Raw genomic sequence first — 22814 nt, forward strand, 5'->3', positions numbered from 1 at the left:
GTGGAATTTGTACATGTGTGAACTGAGTTTGACAAATGAAAGGACTTGTATCGGAAGAATGGTTTGCATCTGAATGGAGTTCAGAATCTGAAAAAAAATTGTTGAATGAAATGAAAGTGGATGTGTAAAATCTAGGAAACTAGAGCTATTAGGGAGGAAGCTGTTGAGTGGGTACACAGATGACAGTGAGACGGTTGAGCATAAGAATGTTCATAAAATGCCTAAGTTAGTACTATGTTAGTACTAGGGGGGGGGAGCTCAGACTCTCAATTTAATTCAAAGAAGGTAATTTAGCATTGAAATTGTTACTTAAAGTGTATCTATATTAGTGGTTGATTAAATGTATTCTTTTATATCAAAGTTCATGAGTTCTGATTTTCTGAGACTGAATTACCACTTATAAAACTTTTCGGACCTGTGTGAGTGAAGGGGGAAGCAATTCATGTAGGAAAGAAAGGGGGAAAACCATGACTGCACATCACGTGATCCCTAATAAATAAATGTTATTTATCTGAGTATCAGAATTTAGTTGCCGGCTGGCACAGTCATTCAAAAAATATAAATTTGTTGCAATAAAATAACTAATATGCATGAGAAATAAGTAAAACATAGAATATAGTAAAGGAGCAGAATAAAAGTAAAAGGAGACATATACGGAGACATAACACAAGAATGTGTTTTGGTGGCATTGAACTTAACAAGGCTGTCCTCGTCCCGTTGGAGGATAGTATCACTAGATGTTCAGAGTATTGCATGGTTTGTCAAATGAGTAAAATGAGTGGAGATTATTATTGTCTGCAAAGCTGTAGATGGGATTAGTGGTTATTGAGAGTAGGTCATTTATGTACAAGAGAAAGAGAGTAGGTGATAGGAGGCACTTCAGCTTTGGTGGTGAAGCTCAAAGAGATGGTGCCATCTACCATGACTTGCAGAGAATGATCAGAGAGAAAGCTGCTACCCAACTACAAAGAATGGCAGGGACACCAAAGAATGGCAATTTACTTAGCAAGCCTCAATGCCAGATATGGTCAAGAGCTTAGGAAATGTCAAGAGCAACAGCACAAGTTTCTTCGAACCTTTCCATGGTATGCGTCCATCGGTGAGTAATGTAAGCTACAAGGTCAGCTGTAGATCTTGAATAGCAGAATCCATCAAAATGGAAGAATGGAAGAACTAATTAATTTGTGGGCCTCCAAGTAGTGGAGGAGTTGGCTGGCTATTGATGACTCTTTATATTTCTCATGCAACTGATTATTAGCAATGACCTGCTGCTATCATAATATTATCTTTTTGCAGATTGTAATGCTTAACTTCTTGATTCATCCAAGTCATGCATATCTTATTTAACAATTGTAAAAAAAAAATAAATAAAAAAGGCTGGTGCATAAATAAGAGAATGTGTGATTGGAATATGAGCTATTGGGTTGGATAAGTGAGTAGCTGTCAGAAAGGGGTATATGGGGAGGGGTAGATGAATTTGTTCCATTTAAGGTTTCCAGTGGTGTGCCCTAGGGATCAGTCCTTGAACTATTGTTATTTAATCTATATATTAATGACATTGAGAAAGACCTGACAGGAGATGTTCAATGTTTGCTGATGAGGATGTGAAGATAGACAGGGCAGTCAGAGATGCTACTGAGATACAAGCACAGCATTCACAGGGTGATTTGAATAGGCTGCAAATGTAGGCAAATGATAATGGATGTCAAATCAATGTTAGTAAGTGTAAAGTTATGCACTTTGGCATTATGAGATATCCAACAGCATATTATATTGGTGGGATTAAGCCTGGAGTTATAGTGGACAGGAAATTGACATTCAAAGGTCACATAGCGAAAACTGCCAATACCACTCAGAATATAACTGCAATAACGGAAACGAACAGGGATGTGTAAGGATATAGAAGTTATTTTGCCTCTTTACAAGGCCTTGATACGATTCCATCTAGACTGCTACATGTAGATTTAGTTTCCTGGTTTCCAAGGGAATAAAGAAGTGCAGGCAATGCTCTGAAAGGGTGTTACAAGATATCAGTTTAAATTTTTCATTTAGAGGACGAGGAGGCATTCATGGAAGTTATGTTTATGCATAGCAAAGAAAAGAGTGAGAACTAAATTTTTTCTCATAGAACTGGTGGAACTGTTTGCCTGTTAATGTAGTAAGTGCATCTGGCATGAATGAGTTGAAGGTATGACAGCAGAAGTAGGTGATGTATGGCCTCTCTCTCTCTCTCGATGATTCCTTGATTCCTTCGAGATCTGATAATAACCTGACCCTTCAAATAAAATCAGGCATTACCTTTAGATATTTAATGAGTCCAAACAGCACCAATCTCCTTTCCATTCAATTCTTCATTCCCTAATACAGCTGCATGCTGTTTTCTGAGCTTTGCATAATCATGAGACTTATAGTTCCACACATATCCATTCCTCACAGAAGTCCTCATATGGCTGACTACAACTCAGGGGATAACTTCATGGTCACTCTTACCAACTAGAGGGAGATTTAACATTGTGTTTATAACAGCATCCTCTGATGAGATACGAAAATCCATGACGCTTGATCACTGCACATCCTCTGTTATGCATTATCTAAGGTAGCTATCTCCCAAAAACTCAAGAGATTGATCTACTTTGCTTCCAGATGTCATTACTTCATTCCAATCTATTATGACTATAATTAAAATCATCCATAATGATCACCCTTTTCTTACTGCTAAGCTTATTTGCCTATATATTTCTTTCTCACTGCCCTCCACAGGTAGATATAGAACTGGTATAGAACTGGTAAAGTTCTATATCAAAATACCTGCTATCTCCCCTTTGCATCTCCAGCTTGGATGGGCAAAACTCCTCTGCATTTGATTCACAACTGATTTACTCTCCTGACCCTGCAATTTGATACTACTATGCTGAAATAATACTTGACCGTTTCAAAAGCAATGCAGTTCCTTATGCCATGGCACTACTCCTCCAAGCTGTAAGCTTTCTCATAATTATTGGCTCTGTAAATCCACACATACCCTTGCTTTAGTAAATTTCACAAACTTAGCTACTTTCCAAGTCAGAATTTGGGAAAAACAGTAGTCCTATTTATTCTCATCATGTTTATAATATATTAACAAGTGTAATTGATAATGAGAATACATATACTAAGATTATTCTGAGCTTTGCAAAAGCATATGATATGTTTCCAAATGAAATACATTTGAACTATAAAGTGGTTTAAAACAAGTTAGTGAACTGAAATGGTAAAAACTTATGAATGTAAGAACAACATAAATGAGGAGGAAGAGTTGCAAATGAGGTTTCACAGGATTTAGTACTAGAACTATTACTATTCAAATCTTTATTTATTATTATTCAACCTCAGTGATACTGTAAATAAATCGCAGGGAGAAATTCAGGTTTGTTGACAAGGTGAAGCTGGCATGATTAAAAATGGTGCTAATGCAGTGATCCCTCAAATAAATCTGGGTAGTCTGAAAAGATGAAAAAATAAACAGGGATGCTGGTTTAATGTGGCAAAGTGTAAGCTTTCAAACTCTGAAATTTACAGATGTAAAGTTGTATTATCTATTGCTAGGAATATAATGCAGAACGTACAGAATGCAATATATCATGGTAGATAAAGAGTTAAATTTAAGGAGATGTGACAAAGCTAGTGAAGATATCCCAGAGGAGAGCTGCTATAGCAAGAAGGTCTATCAGTGATAAAGATGTGATGTTTTTAAATCCTTGTTTAGTCCACATCTAGTCTAATATGCACAGACCTAGCTTGATGGATTTGAGGACATGAAAAAACTTTGGAAAGAATGCAAAGATGATATTCAACTATGAGAATAGAACGTAATTGCAAAATTTGGTGGATAGAAAGAGAGTAGAGGTGATATAACTGTAGTTACTGAGAGGCATTTACCAGATAAACACTATGGAGATATTCCAAAGGACCACCTCTAGAAGTTTTAAGGCAGAAGTCAACAAAGGAGTGAAAAGTTTTTTCACATGGTTATGCTATAAAAGTTAAAGATGCCAAGAAATTATATTCTTGTTTCATACTTCATCCAAGTGTAAGCAAACAAAGTTGGCACATGAAGTTACTTCATGATTGTGCTGCTTGTATATAGAGGCTAATGACTTTACATCAATTGCCTTAACAACCCATAATGCAAGGCACATATCCTTATTTATAGTTCCACGCATATCCATTCCTCACAGAAGTCCTCATATGGCTGACTACAACTCCTTTGGAAAATAGCCCTTCCCATAATGCATAGCATCATACATGTTGGGAAGGGCTACTATCCAAACGGGTTTCAACATTTACTGAAGTAAAAAAGTAAAGGATGTTCATCGTAAGCCTAGAGTAGTTATTGCAGGGGAACAAGACAGTCTTTATTGAGAATTCATCAGTAGAAGTGACACCTAGAAGAGATACCAAGGAACATTAACATTTCTGGCTAGATGGGTGAAGCAAAATTGCTTTTCATATTCCCCTTTGTCTTGTAATGAAAGAATTTGAATGGAGTGTTTGTGAGCTATATGCTCGCCCGTTGAGGGCAGTGAAGTTAGCTGTGTTCAGTTGAACTTAAGATAGACTTTGGTCTTTTATATTTGAAACTTTCTGCTTTATTATATTCCGAGGTTTCCTTGATTAATAGGTTTGGATGGTTACTTGTCTTGGTAAAGAACTTCTCAGCTAGATTTAGGAGAAGGGAAGAGATATAAGGGATATTAACTTCTCTATGGATCTGGATGTTTCTTATAAACCAAGAGGCATCCAGAATCATCCTCAGGCACTTATTCTGTAATCTCTGAAGTTTTAGAATGTTTGAATTCGCAGTGTGGCTCGACGCTGGGGATGTGTAAGTGATGACCAGTCGAATTACCATCTTGTAAATTGTTAATTTTGTTTGCGTGTCCAGTTTACTTTGTCGGTTGATCTTAGGGCATAGCTGTGCTAAGACTTTGGATGTCTTTGAGGTAATGTAACTAATATGTTTGCTGAATAGGAGTTTACTATCAAGAATCACTCCAAGATATTTAACTTCAGTCTGCCAAAGAATCATTACTCCCAATAAATAAATATCCTCCATGGTAGTGATTTTCTTTCTAGTAAACAATATAGCTGAGCTTTTCTAGGGGTTAACTTGGATCCTCCAGTCTGCCATCCACTTTTCTAAAATGTGTATGCTGGTTTGAAGTCTTTTAGTTGCCAGTTTTGGGCTCAGTGATCTTGCCATCAGTGCAGCATCATCTGCATATAATGCAGTGAATGTTGTTCTTGGGTTCAGAGGGATGTCCACTACATAGATTGAGAACAGGAGAGGTGCCAGAAGAGATCCCTGAGGTACACCTGCCGAGATCCTGTGTCCTGTCGAAACCGTTTTGCCAACCCTGACCTGCATATATCTGTCTTTCAGGTAAGAATGTATTATTTTTATTAACTTGACTGGCAAGTTAAATTTTATCAATTTGTAGAGAAGGCCTTGATGCAATACTTTGTCAAACGCTTTCTCTGCATCGATGAAGATGGCAGCTGTATTGAGTTTCCAGTTACAACCTTTAGTAAAGATTTCTACCAGCCAGTGCACTTGTTGAGCTGTACTATGGGCCTTATGGAAGCCGAACTGTTCATTAGGCAAAATTCCTAACTTATCTGTTTCTGCTTGGAATCTAGAGGATCACTTTCTCTGTCACCTTTCTGAGGCTGGACAATAGGCTTATGGGTCTGCAGCTTTTGGGAAGGTGAGGATTTTTTCCTGGCTTCTTCAATGGCATGATGGTGGCTGTTTTCCATGTAGTAGGGAAATGCTGGAATCTAAAGATGGCATTTGTAATGTTGACGAGATGGACTATGGCCTTTCTTGGAAGTAGTTACTATTCTGTTAGTTATGCCATCCGGTCCTGGAGCTTTTTTACTGTTTAAATGGGAGATGATATTTATCATTTCTGCCGGATTTGTAGGAGTGATATGTTCGGAGTTAACAGTGTTCTGTCTTAAGGTTGTCCTAACATGATGATGAATCTTGTACATAGGGTTGATATTTAGATTTGTACAAGATTGATTGCACTGAGATTCTAGGTTATCTACTAGTGCTTCAGCTTTCTCTTCATCTTTGTGAACTGTCCCTTTCTTGGTTTGGATAGGGGGTATGAGTTGCTTTTTGATGCGGATTGCTCTTAAGAATTTCCATACAGAATATCTTCAGTATTGATGTTAGCCAATTTGGTTTCCCAATTGATGGTTTCTGTGTTTTTGAGCTTCCTGGAGCTGCCTGTTTAGATTGTTCAATACTGTTTTATCTTGGGGCTCTGGTATTGTGGTATCTCTTTCTGGCTCTATTTTTTGCTCTGATTAGCTCCATGATTTCTTAAGGGATACGGTTGGTTGGGTGGAAGACAGTGGATTGTCTGAATGATTCTACTGCTTTCTGAATTTGTATGGTTAAGTTATTTACTGCTGTGACCTAGATTAAGCACTATGAGACTGTGGTCAGAAGATAATTCGTTGACTGATTCCAATTTGAATTGGTATCTTAAATTTTTAAAGATGATAATGTCTAGTACATCCGAGCTACCTGAAGAGCTGAAGTGGGTGGGCTCGCCAGGGCCAGCCACAACAACAGAGTTGAGCATTGCAAAGTTGAAAAGTGTGTGGCCTTTGGTGTTAGTTGATGAACTGTACCAAACAGTGTGTTTTGAGTTGAGATCTCCTGCTATTATTATGGAGTCATTTGGACCAAGTATGGGGTCCAGATCTGTTGCGAGCAGAGGAATGCTCGGAGGGTTATAAGCGGCATAGATCTTGAGGCTCCCAGCATTGAAGGTATGTACCTTCACACTGGTCACCTCCAGGTTTACTGTTTGGGGCTTGTCTATTGTATTATGATTCAAATAACTCTTAATATATATGGCTGTGCTTCCACCTCTTGTGCCAATTCTGTCATTTCTGTACATAATATATCCATGGATTTTTGGGTTATTAGCTGGTCTTAGGTGTGTTTCACCAATCAAGATGAAATCAGCACTGAGACGAGTTGCAAATTCTTGAAGTTCCAAAACCTTGTTCATCAATCCATTTGCAGTCCATGCGATTATCTTAAGAGCTTTTGGTTTGAATTTATTACTCATGACAGATGGCTATTATAATGTTTTGAGTGCCTTGCAGGAATCTCTTTCTCGAAGATGGTGAGGAGCATGTCTTGCTGAATTCCTGCAGCATGGCAGCAAGTGAGGCTGTTAAAACGGATGTTATATTGGAGCTTTCTAGCTCGAGAGATGTAGGAGGCTTAGTTCTTGCAGCCTCAGCATATGTTTTGGTCATGGTTGTTCCTTCCTGTGAGGTTGAAGGCGAGGTGTTTCGGACTGGAGGATGATCTGTTTGGTTGCTTAAAACGTTGTTACGTGGAGGAGCAAGATTGACTTTTGTTGATCCTCGATTTTTTGAATTGGAAAGGCATCCCTTGTAGTTGGCGGGGTGAAGTACTCTGCAGTTTGCACAGCATGCTGGAGTTGTGCATGGCTTGGTGCATGTGATGGTCTGGTTTCCCTCGCTGCACTTCAAGCACCTGAAGGCTGCTTTACATAATTTTTGGGCATGTCCAAACCTTTGGCATCTGTGACACTGACCTGCAGATGCTCATTTCCTAAGAGGCTCAGTTGAAATCTTGAGTCTGCTTACTACTATCAGTTCATAGATCTGCTTTTGTGTGTTGCTTATTTCCACCAGCACCAAAAGCATTGGTCTTTTATCAGATCTGAGCATCCTGCTCACTTTTACTGGGGACAGGCCCTGTCTGGAGAGATCAGTGTTCACATCTTCAGGAGTGATACCTTCAGCTATCCCACATAGAACTACCTTCAGGTTCTTTTTGCTGGGTAAAGTGAAGGTGTGATATGGGACATTAGCATTGTCCATAAATCTGGTCATCTGTCTGCAATCCATGATAGTAGTGGGTTGTATTTTAACTCCCTCATCTGAGCTTTTGGCCCATGAGAATGAGATGTTTTGTTCTCTGAGGACTGACGAGACAGGGATCCATTTTTCCTTATCCCTTAATATGACTGGTGGTGTCTGTTCTTTAGGACCATTGAGTGCTTCTATCCCTGTTGTTTTGGATTCTTCCACATTGGTGGAGATTTTCCTCTTCTTTTTGACCATTTGGAACTCTATATCTGTTTCCAAGGTGTAATAACTGCTGTCTTTGGATGTAACATCTTCCATACTTAGGGAGTGTGCAAAATTTGATTGTGTCAGAGTTATGGGCTCTTCACTTATGTCATCCATATTGTCCTCTGTGACTGCTGGGGGGGGGGGGGGATGTGTCAAACAGCTCGACTTTTTCTGGCCAATTATCACTCGCAGCTTTGCTAGTCTGAGGAATTCCATGTATACTTCCTCGAATTTGGCCTCATTCAGAAGTTTTGCCATGACAATAATTTAGAAATGTGTTAAGACACAGATGGAGAAAGAGTAGAGATTGTTTTTCTTAAGTGTCCCGAGCAGGTTAAAGATAATCCTGTGGACTTTTGAGGGTCCACTAGCAAATCCCGTAGACACTCTTAGGTATCTACCAGCAATAAAATACAACTATCTGTCCTATGATAGGGAAAAGGAGTGTCATGAAATCACTTGGCCACAAATTGAAATCCTACCTCCCTAAATAAAACCATAAATCCACCACTAGTCCTCATTGCGGGTGGGGCCTGCCAGCCACTAGACCTCTTGCATGGTTCATGCACAGCGGGAGACAGTAGGAAACAAACTGTGTCTGCGCCAGTGCAATGCATGTTTCGTGAAAACCATGTAAACAAACTAATCAGGCTCAATCTAAAATAATACATCCGTTCACATACCATATACAAGTAGTCAAATGGTGCCACACCTTATTAGTAAAATACTCTGGATTAGAGCTATTTGTTGAAAGTTTTTTCACTGGGTTATATTATAAATTAAACATGCCAATTAATTATATTCTTGGTTTCATCCTTTATCCAAGTGTAAACAAACAAAGTTTGCACATGAAGTAACTTCACAACTGGGCTACTTCTATACAGAGGCTAATGACCTCACATAGATTGCTTTAGTATCCCATAATGCAAGGCACATATCCTTATAGACATGTATAATGCTATGCATTATTGGAAGGGCCACTATCAAGAATGCTATGCCCATAATGCACAGCATTATACATGTCTGTAAGGAGTGTCCTGCATTATGGGATACTAAAGCAATTGATGTGAAGTCATTAGCCTCTATATACAAGTAGCTCAGTCATGCACCAACTTTGTTTGCTTACACTTGGATACAGGATGAAACTGAGAATATAATTTCTTGGCATGTTTAACTTAAAGGAGTGAAAGTATTTATTTATTTTTTTCTGAATGTAGAGAGACAGGTTCTTGGAATGCATGACCTGAAAGACTGATGAGAGTACAAAACAGTAAATGAGTTTTAGGATTAGCATGCTGAACTTTGTAAATATTCTATAATAACAATAAAATGTATGAAACAAAAGAAAAATCAAGCAATGTGCATGTACACTAAAAAACAAAGATATATTTATATATAATATGAAAATACTGTTGCAAATAACTGTAGAAAGTAATATAGTTTTCCTATAAACTTGTGAAAAATTTGATGGATTCTTTTAAAACCGCTTCAGCAAAAAAAAAAAAAAAAAAAAAAAAAAAAAAAAAAAAAAAGAGAGAGATACTGTATTTATGATATTACATTTATTTTCTTAAATGTCTAATCTATTCTTACTTTTAGTAATTTACTTGTCTCTTCTGAAATACTGCAATTCTGTTTCACTGAAGTAGATACTGAATTTTGCACTGATTCTGGTTGAGACTGTAGTGAACATTTCAAAGTCAGAAATTTCTGCAATTCATTTCGTAATTTGCCGATTTCTCTATCTCGTTTCTGTATTTCCTCTTTTAAAGTACTGATTGTCGTCTCAAGTTCAGATAGCTTATGTTGATGCAGTATTTCCTATAAAATAAAAAAAAAAAAAAAGGTTGCAAAATCTGTAAATCTTAAATTTTCTTATGTACCTGAATTCTACATAGAGGAGCAGAGTTTGTTTTCCAAGGAAAAACTTATGACCATCATTACCCACTGTACATTATTAAATATCCAAATATTTGAGTACTTATTTTATTATTGCAAATATTTTGGACAGAAATTATTTGGCCATCATCAGTGCATAGGTATAATCACAAAGTGAAGCTACAACAAAGAATGTTACTCTTATTTAAAGAGCTGAGCCATGTGCTGGGATACTACCGTATGGTGGTTACAAAATAAAATGAGATTACAATTAAAGCTAGAACTAAAATTGAAATGATTTGAAATACAAAAATTAACAAATTTAGATAAATAAACAAGATGACCAAATGACAAAGTATTTAAAATATTCATTAAAAAAAAAAAGGTGTGGAGGGGACCATACTATTGCTTGCCATTATCAATTATAAGGATGAGATTCACAAATTTTGGCCATGACTAAGTAATCATTCTAATTTAAGTTTGCACAGTTTAGAAGTGTTTCAGCACTCTTTAAATAACTGTTGAAACTTAAGCCAGTGCCAGTGTAAACTTTGAGTACTGAACCAGAGGATATTGTGATCAGTGTCCACTCCATGATGAGCAAGGCCAGAATTTTCAGGTTTATTGTTGTTAATAAGATTGGAGTTCTTGTAGTAATTTTCCAACAGAACACCCTGTTTGTGTCCAAAGTAGTACAAGTTGGGGTACTCACACTTAACCTGGTGAGGACACACTGGGGAGGGAGAGAAGGGCTGTTTATCTTTCATGAATGGTAAGTAGGAGAAGAATTTGCTCATAGAGAATAATATAGGTAATAAAATGCATCTTCTCAGCAGCTTTGCAATAGACTTCAAGATGCCTGCAATGTGTGGTATAGGGACACCGACCCTTCACAAAGCCACGTTGACAAGGATGTATCTAAACTTCCTAGAGATCAAGCCATACTGGTCACAATATCCTCTGGCCCAATACTCGCCTTTTATATTGATGACGGCTTAAGTTTGAATGGTTATTTAAAAGAGAGTACTGAAGCACTTCTACACTACCCAAACTTAAAACCAGAATGGCTGCCTATCGATGGCCCTCTTAAATGGCAATGACATGCAATAGTATGCCCCCCCCACCACCACACACATTTTTTTTTTTAAATGCTATGCACTGATATCTTACATACCTTGATAGCAAGTACTTATTTGTTTCAATGCAGAAAAAGAGCATTCTACAGTAGAGAGGGCTGCTTGGTATTGTTAGGATAATTTACCTAGCTTAAAAAAACCTTGTAAAGTCACATGCAAGTTTTTTTCATCATGAATGCTATTATTTTTAAATTGTTGATTTAAAACCACTAGTCACTCTGTTTTCACCTTGATTCTGTCCTTCCATATACCTCTTTTTGATATCTGTCCAGCAGCCACTTCTGTCAAATTTCTTTGCAAAATCCAGTAAAATCATCATGTAGCCATTTCCTTTATCCAGCTTAGCTGTACTCTATTATAAAAATTTAATAAATTACTAAGGCATGAATGACTGACCCTTCACAAAGCCATGTTGACCCTAATACATTATCATATTTTTATCTAACCATTCTTGAATTCTCTTTTTGACTAATTTTTCTAGTACTTTTACCACCATGCCTGAGATACCAATTGGTCTTTAATTTGCTGCTGCAGTCTCAGATTTTCCCTTATGCAAGGGAATTATTTTGCTCTCTCTTTCCATTCCCTTGGAATTCTACTAGAACTGAGACTTTAATTAAAGAACCTAGTCAGAGGCATTGCCAGTTCCCTTGCACATTCTTGCAAAACCCTAGCTGATATCCTATTTAATCCTACAGCTGTATTAACATTGAGATTCTGCAATATCCTAAGAAATTTCAATTCATCCACCTCTGTTCCCACATCAATGTCTGTCACATATGTTAAAGCAGTAACCTGACTAGAATGATATACCCTTGCAAAGTAGTCACTCAGTAATTCAATTATTTTATCTGTTTCCGTCTCCTCGTGACCATCATCACTCATTAAGGTTAATCTTCCTCTTACTTTTATTATTATTATTATTATTCAGGCCTCCAAGGAGTCAAAAGAGTCATCGAGGGAGGTCCTTCCTAAGACATAAAGTCTGTCAAGACTCACTGAGGGGAGGTCCCCCCCCCCTGAGAAACACAAAGTCTATCATACCACTCTTTAAACTCACTGACCGTTCTCGCTCCCACCACTCCATCAGGCAATGCATTCCACGACTCAACCACCCTCCACACAAAGAAACCACTCCTTACCCTCTTGCTCACAGTTTCCTTTCGTAACGTCCAGGGATGGCCTCTTGTCATCACTCCTTCCCGCTGATCAACCAAGCGAAAGAACTCCCCAGTGTCAACCCTGTAACCACTTCTCAACAGTTTAAAAGTCTCAATCATATCACCTCTCCTTCTTCTATCCACCAAACTCTGCAGTCCCCGATCCTCATAACTATCCTTGTACAGTCCTGAAACCATCTTTGTCATCCGTCTTTGTATCCTTTCCAGAGTTAATTTATCCCCTTCAAATCCTGGGGACCAAATCTGAGAACAATAGTCCATGTGTGGTCTTATCAGAGACTTATACAACGGAATGATAACCCTCTTATCTCTGCAGGTCAGTGTCCTTCTCATAATAGCAGCAATCCTCTGTGTTACCTTCACCACCTTTGCAATATGTCCCCTAAACTTCAGGTTTCTATCAATCATCAACCCCAGATCTCTTGTCTCCCCTACTTCCTCCAGTATAACTCCTCCCATAGAGTATGCAGCATCCCATCGATGTTTCCCAAACCTCAAGACCTTACATTTTGCTGCATTAAACTGACACCCCCATTCATTTGCCCATCTATCTAGCTTATTTAAATCCTCTTGCAGGGCTACCACATCTGCACTATTACTAATAATCCTTCCCAGCTTCGCATCATCTGCAAACAACTGAATATCCCCCTGCAATCCACTGGCTATGTCATTGATATAAAGGTTAAACAATATAGGTCCTAGTACTGAGCCCTGTGGGACCCCACTTGTAACCCTCTGCATCCTGGAAACTGCTCCACCATACACAACTCTCTGATACCTATCAGACAGCCAATCCTGAATCCAGTTGACCAATCTGACATCCAGACCCATGTGCTGCAACTTAAATATCAGCTTATCATGTGGCACCCTGTCAAATGCCTTCGCCAAGTCTAAGAAAATTGCAGTATATGCCTTTCCCTCATCTAATGTTCTTGTAACTTTATTATAAAGGCTAGTATATTGCTAAAACAAGAGCGTCCTTTCACAAATCCATGTTGATTCTCACAGATAACATTACCCTCATCTGCCCAATGCTGTACACGGTCCCTCACTACTTTCTCCAAGATCTTAACAACTACTGATGACACACAGACTGGCCTATAATTAGACACTTCCAGTCTGTTACCACCCTTATGCAATGGCACTATCTTACCTTCCTTCCATTCCCTGGGCACCTTTGCCAAAGCCAGACTTTCATTGAAAAGCCACGTTAAAGGTACTGTCAATTCCCTAGCACATTCTCTCAAAACTCGTGGCGAAATACCATCCAGTCCCACAGCTTTACTGACATCCAGAGTACTCAGTATCTGAAACACACTCTCCTCCTGTACCTCCAGACCTCGTACCAGTCCTATCCCTCTAGCATTAAAACTGACTCCTCTAGGATGAAATACTCCAATAAAGTGTTCATTGAACAATTCCACTATGTCCTCTGCATCAGTCACTCTATTCCCATTTTTATCCCACAATATCATTCTTCCACAGTCATTTCTCCTCCTACTGGCCACATAGCTAAAAAATTCCCTAGGATTATCTTTGGATCTTAGGGCCAATCTCCTCTCATATTCCAGTTTCGCTTTCCTTACCACACTAGTCACTCTTCTGACCTGTGTCTTATATTCCTCATGCATCTCTTCGCCTATCTCCTTATATCTCTTCCATAGCCTCTTTTTCGCATGCAATTCCTGTTTAATATTGTTTGTCATCCACTTTACTCCAAATTGCATCCTCTTCTTCACTCGTGGTATACAACTTACCATTGCTGATAACAAATATTCTTTCACAATTTCCCACGCACTGGTGATATCCCGGCCTTCCAATTCCTCCCACATAACGAAAGAATTCTTTGGAATATCCTTTAGTCTGGTTGGCTAGATTCGTCTCATAATTTGATTTTGCCTTTCTTGGCATGCTGGTCACCTTTCTTGCCTGAGCTTTGTACTATTCATGAGTTTTCTGTTCACCTTTCTTTTTATATACCCTTCACAGAATTTTCTTCTTCTGCAGCTTGTACTTAATGATATTACTCATCCATCTAACTCCTATCTGATTAACCCTCCTTACCTTCAGCATACAATTTAATACTGCATCCTCTAGATGACCCTTAACTATATCCTCATGCACTGCTAACATCCTTACCCCGCAGTGCTTTATGCCATGGCACAGATTTAAGCTTCTTCTTAAGCTTGTCATAATCACCTGCCTTGTAGTTCCACATATACTCCTTCTTTACAGAATATTCCTTACAATCTCCCAAGTCAAGACTGCATGGTAATTACCAAACAGAGGCAATGTGGAAACCTTCGTTATGAATAGCTCTTCTGATCCTGATCAGGTCCAATACTCTGCCATCCCTAGTCCACTTCATTACATGCTGCCTTAACCCTCTCATGCATAAGGCCCTCATATGAGGACATCATTTTTAACATATACAGGGCACAAATTTAGCAAAATTAATGAATTCATGGTAATACTGCAAGATTAAATGGTACTGTATCATCATTATAATTTTTTATAAATGAATATACAAATTCATACATTAGAGGGTTAAGTAATTATCTCTTAGTAGCTGTATAAATTCTAGTTCATTCCTGTCATGTGATATTTCTTCCTTTCAGACTATATCTCCATAGTTGAAGTCCTCCATAATAATCAATCAGCCTGTACTCATTGTACTAAATTTTGTGATGTATGTCTTCCTGATCATCTGTGGAACTCCCTGGCCTATAGCAACAACGAACTATATATTCTGTATATTTTGTCTTACTGGCCTTAATCTCACACTAGACTGCTTCAAATGAACAGCCACCCTCTAGCCTATCTCCTATACTTTTTGGCTGCATTCATCTGCTATCATCAGCTGTATTCCCCCCCCCCATCCTATCTTCTCTGAAAATACTAAACCCTGTGCCGCAAGGTTCAGTGCTGGGACCACTGATGTTTAATTTGTACATAAATGATACAGGAAATAACCTGAAAGGAAAATATTCAGGACAATTTAAATAGGCTGTCAGTATGGGCAAAAGATAATGGATATCAATTTAATATAGAAAAAAAAAATGTAAAATGTTATGCATTTTGGGAAAAACAGATTTACAAGCCGTGTATCAGTTGGAAATATCCGAGAGCCAGACTGTTTTTGAACCAAGTTCCTTAAATTATATGTAAAATTCCATTTTATGGGCTACAGAGGAAAGCTCTCTAGCAACAATGTCTTATAGAGCACATACCATTTTACAAAGGTTTACATAGGCTGACCATACATTTCAAGTTTGAAAAAATAATGTGTACTCTTAGATATTAGAGAGCCCTTGCCATAGTACAACATTCAAATCAAGGCCAAAGGATAGGCTGAGAACTTTGCATTGCATATCATTTATATGCCCACTCATTATACTTGCTCCATCATGTCTGCCCAACCATGTCTTGAATTTGAAACTGTTCGACTATATTCACGATGGAAGACACTGTCAGAGGTCCTATCAGCCTAACATCAGTAAACCAACATATCTTTGAAGTATTTTGCCTTCATAATTAAAATGAAAAACTGTTGAGAGCTGCACTTTGACATTAGATCCAAATGTTTCGTTAAGAATAATAGTAATGAGTTGCTGAGTTCATCTCTTTTTTTTTTTTTTGTATGATCTTTAATAGTATGAGCAATACCAAAGATGCAATGTTCCCTCCAAGCTGTGTGGGTGTATGTGGCAATGCAGTGATTGAGATGCTCTCAACACACACTAAATTACTGACACACAGTTGAAATTTTCTTTTAAAAACACTTCCAAGTTACTACTTACATGGTTGTTTTTACTTTCCTTTTATGATGCTCTACATATGCTAATTGATTTATCAAATGCTGTTGGATTGGTCCAGTTAGGTCATGTGATCTTGGCTGGCAGGCTTCATTAGGGATGAAATAAGCAGCCTACCTATTTTCAAACAGATGGGAAAGCAATGACTGGTTGGAGCAACTGCTTTACTCGAGTCATCTAGCAGCAGAAATCTGAAGTTATGTGAGATAGATTCAGAGACTCATACAAAGGTGTATGTCAAAGTACTGCACAGTCATCAAGTCATGTAAAAAATTTCTGTTCAGAGCAGTAACAGGTCCACAGAGCTATAAAAAAATTAAAAAAAAAGAGGTTATATTGCTTGGATAATATCACTTTGTGTGGATGGAGAAGTACTTTGAAACAGTTGCTGTGTTCCAGTATCCAAATCATAATTTCTAAATGTATTTAGAAATGTACAATTACCTTTGTTTACTGAATCACAAGACTTATTACAATGAGTCTTGAGTGTAGAAGAAATAGAAGAGGATGGCTTAATTGTAATTGAGCAGGATGTATACGAGGAAATAAATAAACAATGTCAATGAGATTTGACGACACATTACTATGTCTTAAGGAAATGTTCCAGGGCATTGGCATGCCTATTGTCTTACAACAGCATGTATTCCAGGAGAATGGAAAGAAGGGGGAAAATTGTGCCACTACATAAAAGATGGTGATAAGCTGTGGTTACAAATTATATGCCAATCTGTACATACGGAGTTGTGGTTAGAGTATTGGAAGGATCGAGAGCACCGGGATACAGAAATGTGTTGAAAATAGCAGTATTCTCTGTGATTATCACAGAATGGGTATGTTACAGGAAAGTCATCCTTTACCACCTTACTTAAGTACTATAGCTAGGTGACAAATGTCTAGGACAAGGGAGATGCATTTACAATGGTATACTTATAAATTAAAGAATGCCAAGAAATTATATTCTTGGTTTAATCCTTAGGACCTTGATGTGCAAAAATAAAGAGGTTATGTATAAGACCTTAATAAGACATCATGTGAAATGAAATGTTGTGCACAGATTTGGTCTTCAGGTTTTCGTGGTAATGATTCAGAAAGGGTCCAGAGAAGATTCACGTGGTAATAAATGGTCTTTGCCCATAAGGATGTGTGTTGCATTATGAGATACTAAGGCAACTGATATGAAGTCATTAGCCTCTATATACAAGTAGCACCAATCGTGAAGTGACTTCATATACAAACTTTGCTTACACTTGGATAAAGGATTAAACCAAGAATATAATTCTGCAAAAGCTTTTGATAGACTGCTACACAACAAGCTGTTAAATAAATTAAAATTGATTGGATCTGATAACAGACTTGGTATCCTAAAGTTATATATGGGGGGTGCAGTATCCCGAAAGAGGAAAGTCACAATACATACGACTATGGCACAGTTGTTCAGTTGGTATATTAACGACATTGGGATGAGTTTAAAACTGGTGATAAACAACTGTTTGCAGATGATGCAAAATTGGGGAGAGCAATGCAGAGCCAAGCAGATATTATGGCCTTACAGGAGGACTTTAATATACTGTATGAATGGTAAGCAAGATGAGATGCAAAGTATACACTTGGGGATAAACTTTAAAGGAAGCAGCGGATATGAGAGATCTGGGAGTGGTGGTGGACCAGGACCTCAAATTCAAGGTCCACATTGCACAAGTTGTGGAGTCATCACATCGGATAATGGCAATGATGCAGAGGACCTTGATGTGCAAAAATAAAGAGGTTATGATTGCATTGTATAAGACCTTAATAAGGCATCATGTGAAATGAAATGTTGTGCACAGGTTTGGTCTTCAGGTTTTCATGGTAATGAGAATAAGTCAGAAAGGGTCCAGAGAAGATTCACACTGGTGTTAAATGGTCTTTGGAATGTGAAGTATGAAGACAGATTAAATGAATATAAATTGCAAAGCCTCATGAATAGGAGGACGGGAGTAGCAGGTTAACACGAAGAAATATTCCATAGACTGGAATAGAATAAGAGGCTATCTTTCCCTGGAAACTGTAAAAGGATGATGAGAGCAGGCACAGAGTCAGTGAATTGGATATGTAGAAACAATTTAAGACATGGTTGGATGATCTTTGTGCATGATAGTGTATCTCCTACGATGAGTCTCTGACTCCATGGAGGTCAGATATTGATAATAATATGATAATTTGAGTCTCAAAACAGAGAAGATTCCATAAGAGTGGAAAGAATGTGGTAATCCCATTGCACAAGGGTGGTGCAAAGACTATCAACAAATCAGTATCTCAGGAGTGGTGGTGAAGATTTTGGAAAAGTTGGTTAGGGCTTGCTTACAGAAATGGGTTAGCAGAGAATCTCTACATCGCAATGAACAGCTTAAACTAAAGGTTAGGTTAAACGAAAGACAATCCATGTTGTTTTAGCAACTTGTCACATTCTATAATAATGTTACCGTTCAGTTAGACAAGGGGGAATGAGATTTTGCTAAGACTTTTGACAGAATACAGCATGGAGAACTCTTGCATAAATTGGAAAATATGGGATTGGATTATGGACTATTGGTATGAATAAGAGAATGCTGACTGACATATCAAAAAGTTGTGTATAGGTGGTGTGAATCTGCAAGATTCAAAGTAACCAGTGGTGTGCCTCGAGGATCAGTCCTTGGTCCATTATTACTCAATCTGTATATTAATGAAAATGGGAAGGATTTGACATGCAACATACAACTATTTGCTGATTATGCAAAGATAGGCAAGGTGATCAGGAGTACTTCTGATATGTGGTACTTCAAGAATGATTTGAATAGGCTGAAATTGTCATCATCATCATCATCGAATTCCTGATATATCCTCAGGGGGAAGGAGGTGTTCAGGATCTTATGATAGTACTACATGAACAGTAACATCATTGCTAACTTCCTATGGAATTTGAGTTTTTTCCAATAGCTGACTTTTCACTGTTTGCCCTTGTTCCCTAACAAAAACACCAGGGATTTGTTTAACTGAGTGCCCAACTGGTATAAAATTCTATCATGTTATATGATCATAACTCAAAATGATGGCTGGAATTTGGGCATGTGAAAATGGCTATCAGTTCAATGTTAAAAAAATGTAAGGTCAAGAACTTTGGTGTGATGAATCCAATGTCACTATATTGGTTGGATTATGCTAGAAGAAACTGGCTAAGGATCTTGGTATTTTAGTAGACAGGAAGTTGAAGTTCAAGGGTCATATAACAAAAATTGTAAATACAACTCAGAAAATAAATGCAATGCTGAAACGAATCTTGACATGTAAAGATGAGGAAGTCACTTTGTCTCTTTACAAGGCCTTGATAAGACTTCACTTGGACTGACTGAGTGGCAGCCCTGAAGTTTTAAGTGGAGGTGCTGCCTATACAAAATAATTTTTTAAAAAATCTTTTTTTCCTAATTAGTAACCAATTTATTAATAAATAAATCTGTAGATTTATTAATAAATTGGTTACTGATTAGGAAAAAAATATTTTTTTAAAAATTATTTTGTATAGGCAGCACCCCCATTTAAAACTTCACGGGCCACCACTTTCTGCTTGGATTATTGTGTGCAGGTGTGGTCTGCTGGTTTCCATTGTGATTCTGATACAGTAGAGATAGAGAGAGAGCAAAGGAGAGTGTCAAAAATGATATCAGGGTTGTGGAATATTGATTATAAACACCGATTAAGAATTTGTTGGCTGCAGACATTAGCAAACAGGAGAAAGGATCTGAAATTTTTCTCCCATAGAGTGGTACGTAATTACAATGGATTGTCGTTGGAAGCTAGTGTGTGTGTGGGGGGGGGTGTATGTGGAATTACACAACTAGTAAATATGACAAGCTTAAGAGATTGCTTGGTTCAGCACAATGGCATGTGAAACTGCAAAGGGCAAGATGTAAATACAACTCAGTGAACCAGAGGCGCAGCTAGGGAGGGGCAGTCCACCCTGGGTGACGCTTTGAACCTTTTTGAACTTTTGCAGTTAATTGTAAAATACAGTCTCGAGAACTCAGTTCCAAATATTATAATACTACTGTGAATTTTCCCCACAATTGCTGTAAGTGTTGCTAGTTGTGAGAGGAGTTTTTCTAAATAAAATTGATTAAGAATTACCTACGTTACTATGAAATAGACTTCGTCAATATCATTGATGATTTTGCTAACAGAAAAACAAGAAAAATAGCATTTTAGAATAGTGGAATTAAAGTTTTACTTCAAAAATAAACATAGTGTTTTAATTTATTTCCATATACATCGTTTTGACTTTTTGTAGTATTTTTGGTGTGTACTGAGAAGGGCGGCAAAAGCTCTAGCTACACCACTGCAATGAACAAAAAGTGGTAAAAGAGTGGAAAGCAATGGCAGACTGTATCATACCTAGAGTCAGGAGAATAAAACATGTGGGAGTTAAATGCATGAATTTCATCATTAAGTTGGAATTGCAAAAAAAGAATAAAATTGTAGAGGGAATTCAAGTAGAAAACTGACCAACATGCACATGAGCAGGACAAAGCACAAGCCAGAAGGGTAACCAGTGTGGTAAGAAAGGCAATAGCAACGTATGAAAGGAAATTACCAGTGCAGGCCAAAGATAATACCAAACAGTTTTTTCAATATGCTGCAAATAAAAGGGAAAATGTTTATGGCAGAATGATTTTAATGCATTCCAATGGTAAGGGGATATCTGAATAAGCAGTAATAGTAGAATTACTAAGTGTACACTTTGCAAGAGTATATCATTCAGATGGAGATATTGCAGTAATGAGAGAGGCAAAGGCTTATATGGGAACTGAATAATAATAATAATTTTATTTACTTATTATTATTACATGACACCTCCAAGGAGTCCAAAGACTCATCGAGGGAGAGCACCAACTCTACAGCTCTTCATTTCCACCACTCCATTCACCAACAGCTAAGGGATTAGATGGTATACCAACTCAAACTTTATGTGGAGGTGCTAGGGAATTGTCAGTGCCATTGACGACACTATTTAATCTAATTCTCTGATTTTGGTTAGTCTCGAGGAAGTGGAAAGAGGGGAAAATAGCTCCACTGCATAAAGGAGGCTCCAAGACTGATGTAGCAAATTACTCAGCGACCAGCATATCAGGAGTTGTCAAGGTACTGGGAGAACTTGGTCAAGAGCAAAATTTAGCAATGGATAGAAAGAAATGGGATACTGTATAGGGGGAAAACCTGGTTTTGCGAAGGATAGGTCATCATGCCAAAGTAACTTGATCACATTTTATAATACAGTGACAGCTGAGTTGGATATAGGGTTTACAGTGATACTGCTGGACTTTAAAAAGGCCTTTGACAGGATAGCACATGTAATTCTAATCAATAAACTGCAGCACATGAGCGCCTCCATAGTGCAACTGGAAGAACGACAGCATGTTGCGCCCTTCGATTAGAAAAGGCCTAAGTTCGATTCTCGTCATGACAGGAGGAATCTTCACATGGACTTTTTCAATTGAAGGTGAGTTAGCCGATCTTATACGGAGGTAACAGGGTTTTTCCTCCTGGAAACTCGGGTTTTTCATCCCACATACAGACAAATCAACCCTTCAGAACACACACAATTTACAGACAAAAAAAATACTAGCTGTGGGGGTAGTGGTTGTGGGCAGTAGATGGCATTGATGTAGGTGATTGGTTCTGTGTAGTAGTGGAGATGGAGAGTTGTATAGTAGATGTCCTCCCGCGATGAGTCTTCGGACTCCTTGGAGGTGTCACGAATAATAATAATATATGGTTAGTAAGGTGCATAAGAGAGTGGCTGATGGAGAGATATCAAAGAGTAGTTTATTCAGGAGTACAGAAGAAGGCCTGTGACTAATTGCATACCACAGAGCTCTGTTCTTGGGCTGCTACTGTTTGATTTGTACATTAATGATATATGAAAGGATCTGAGAGGAACTGTTCAGTTGTTTGCCAATGATGCAAAGTTGGGTAGAGCAATAGTTAATACAGATTATGTTAAAATTTTGCAGGATGATTTGGATAAACTGGCAGACTGGGCAAAGGAGGATGGATTTCAGCTTGGGGTGAGACAATGCATTTGGGATGAGAAAATTATGAGCTGTATACTACATTGATGGAAGTGTACTCCAGGATATTGACAAAGCCCAATATTTGGGAGTGTTGGAGGATAGGGAGTTGTAGTTCAGTAGGCACATAGCAAAAGTGGCTAAAGCAGCTCATTGGATTATTTGGTTTCTGAATACTTGGATGAGCAGAAACAAGCAAGTTATTATTCCTCTTTATAGAGCCTTGATAAGACCCCATCTTGACTACTAAGGAAGGAGTGGAGAGGATCCAGAGGCAAGTGACCAAGATGGTAACAGGTCTATGGAATGAACCTTACAAGAACAGGTTGAAGATTCGTGGATTACAAAAACTGGCTGACAGACAGAAAAGGGGTGATATGATTGAGACATTCAAATTAATGAAGGGTTTTTACAAGATTAATTCAGAAGAAAATTTTCGGAACAAGTCTGATGTTGGGAGAACTAGATGCCATTCTTAGAAAATGAATAAGAGCGTAATTAGGAAGAGTGTGAGAACTAGTTTTTTGAATGAAGAGTGGTGAATGA

The 22814-nt window shown here is 38.0% G+C and overlaps 1 protein-coding gene across 1 annotated transcript in view; it reads right to left on the reverse strand.

Annotated features, from left to right (window-relative positions):
- The window catches only part of LOC150104548 (TNF receptor-associated factor 5-like), a 132973-nt gene that overhangs the window by 101008 nt on the left and 9151 nt on the right, over positions 1–22814 (reverse strand). Inside the window, exon 2 of the mRNA XM_090395762.1 lies at positions 9769–9996. Coding sequence (XP_090251888.1) covers positions 9769–9996 — 228 coding nt within the window. The remainder of the gene's footprint in view (positions 1–9768; positions 9997–22814) is intronic.

The sequence above is a fragment of the Typopeltis vanoorti genome, chromosome 7 (genome assembly GCF_054136105.1).
Source record: "Typopeltis vanoorti isolate ZY-2024b chromosome 7, IOZ_Tvanoo_1.0, whole genome shotgun sequence".
NCBI classification, from domain to species: Eukaryota; Metazoa; Arthropoda; class Arachnida; order Uropygi; family Thelyphonidae; genus Typopeltis; species Typopeltis vanoorti.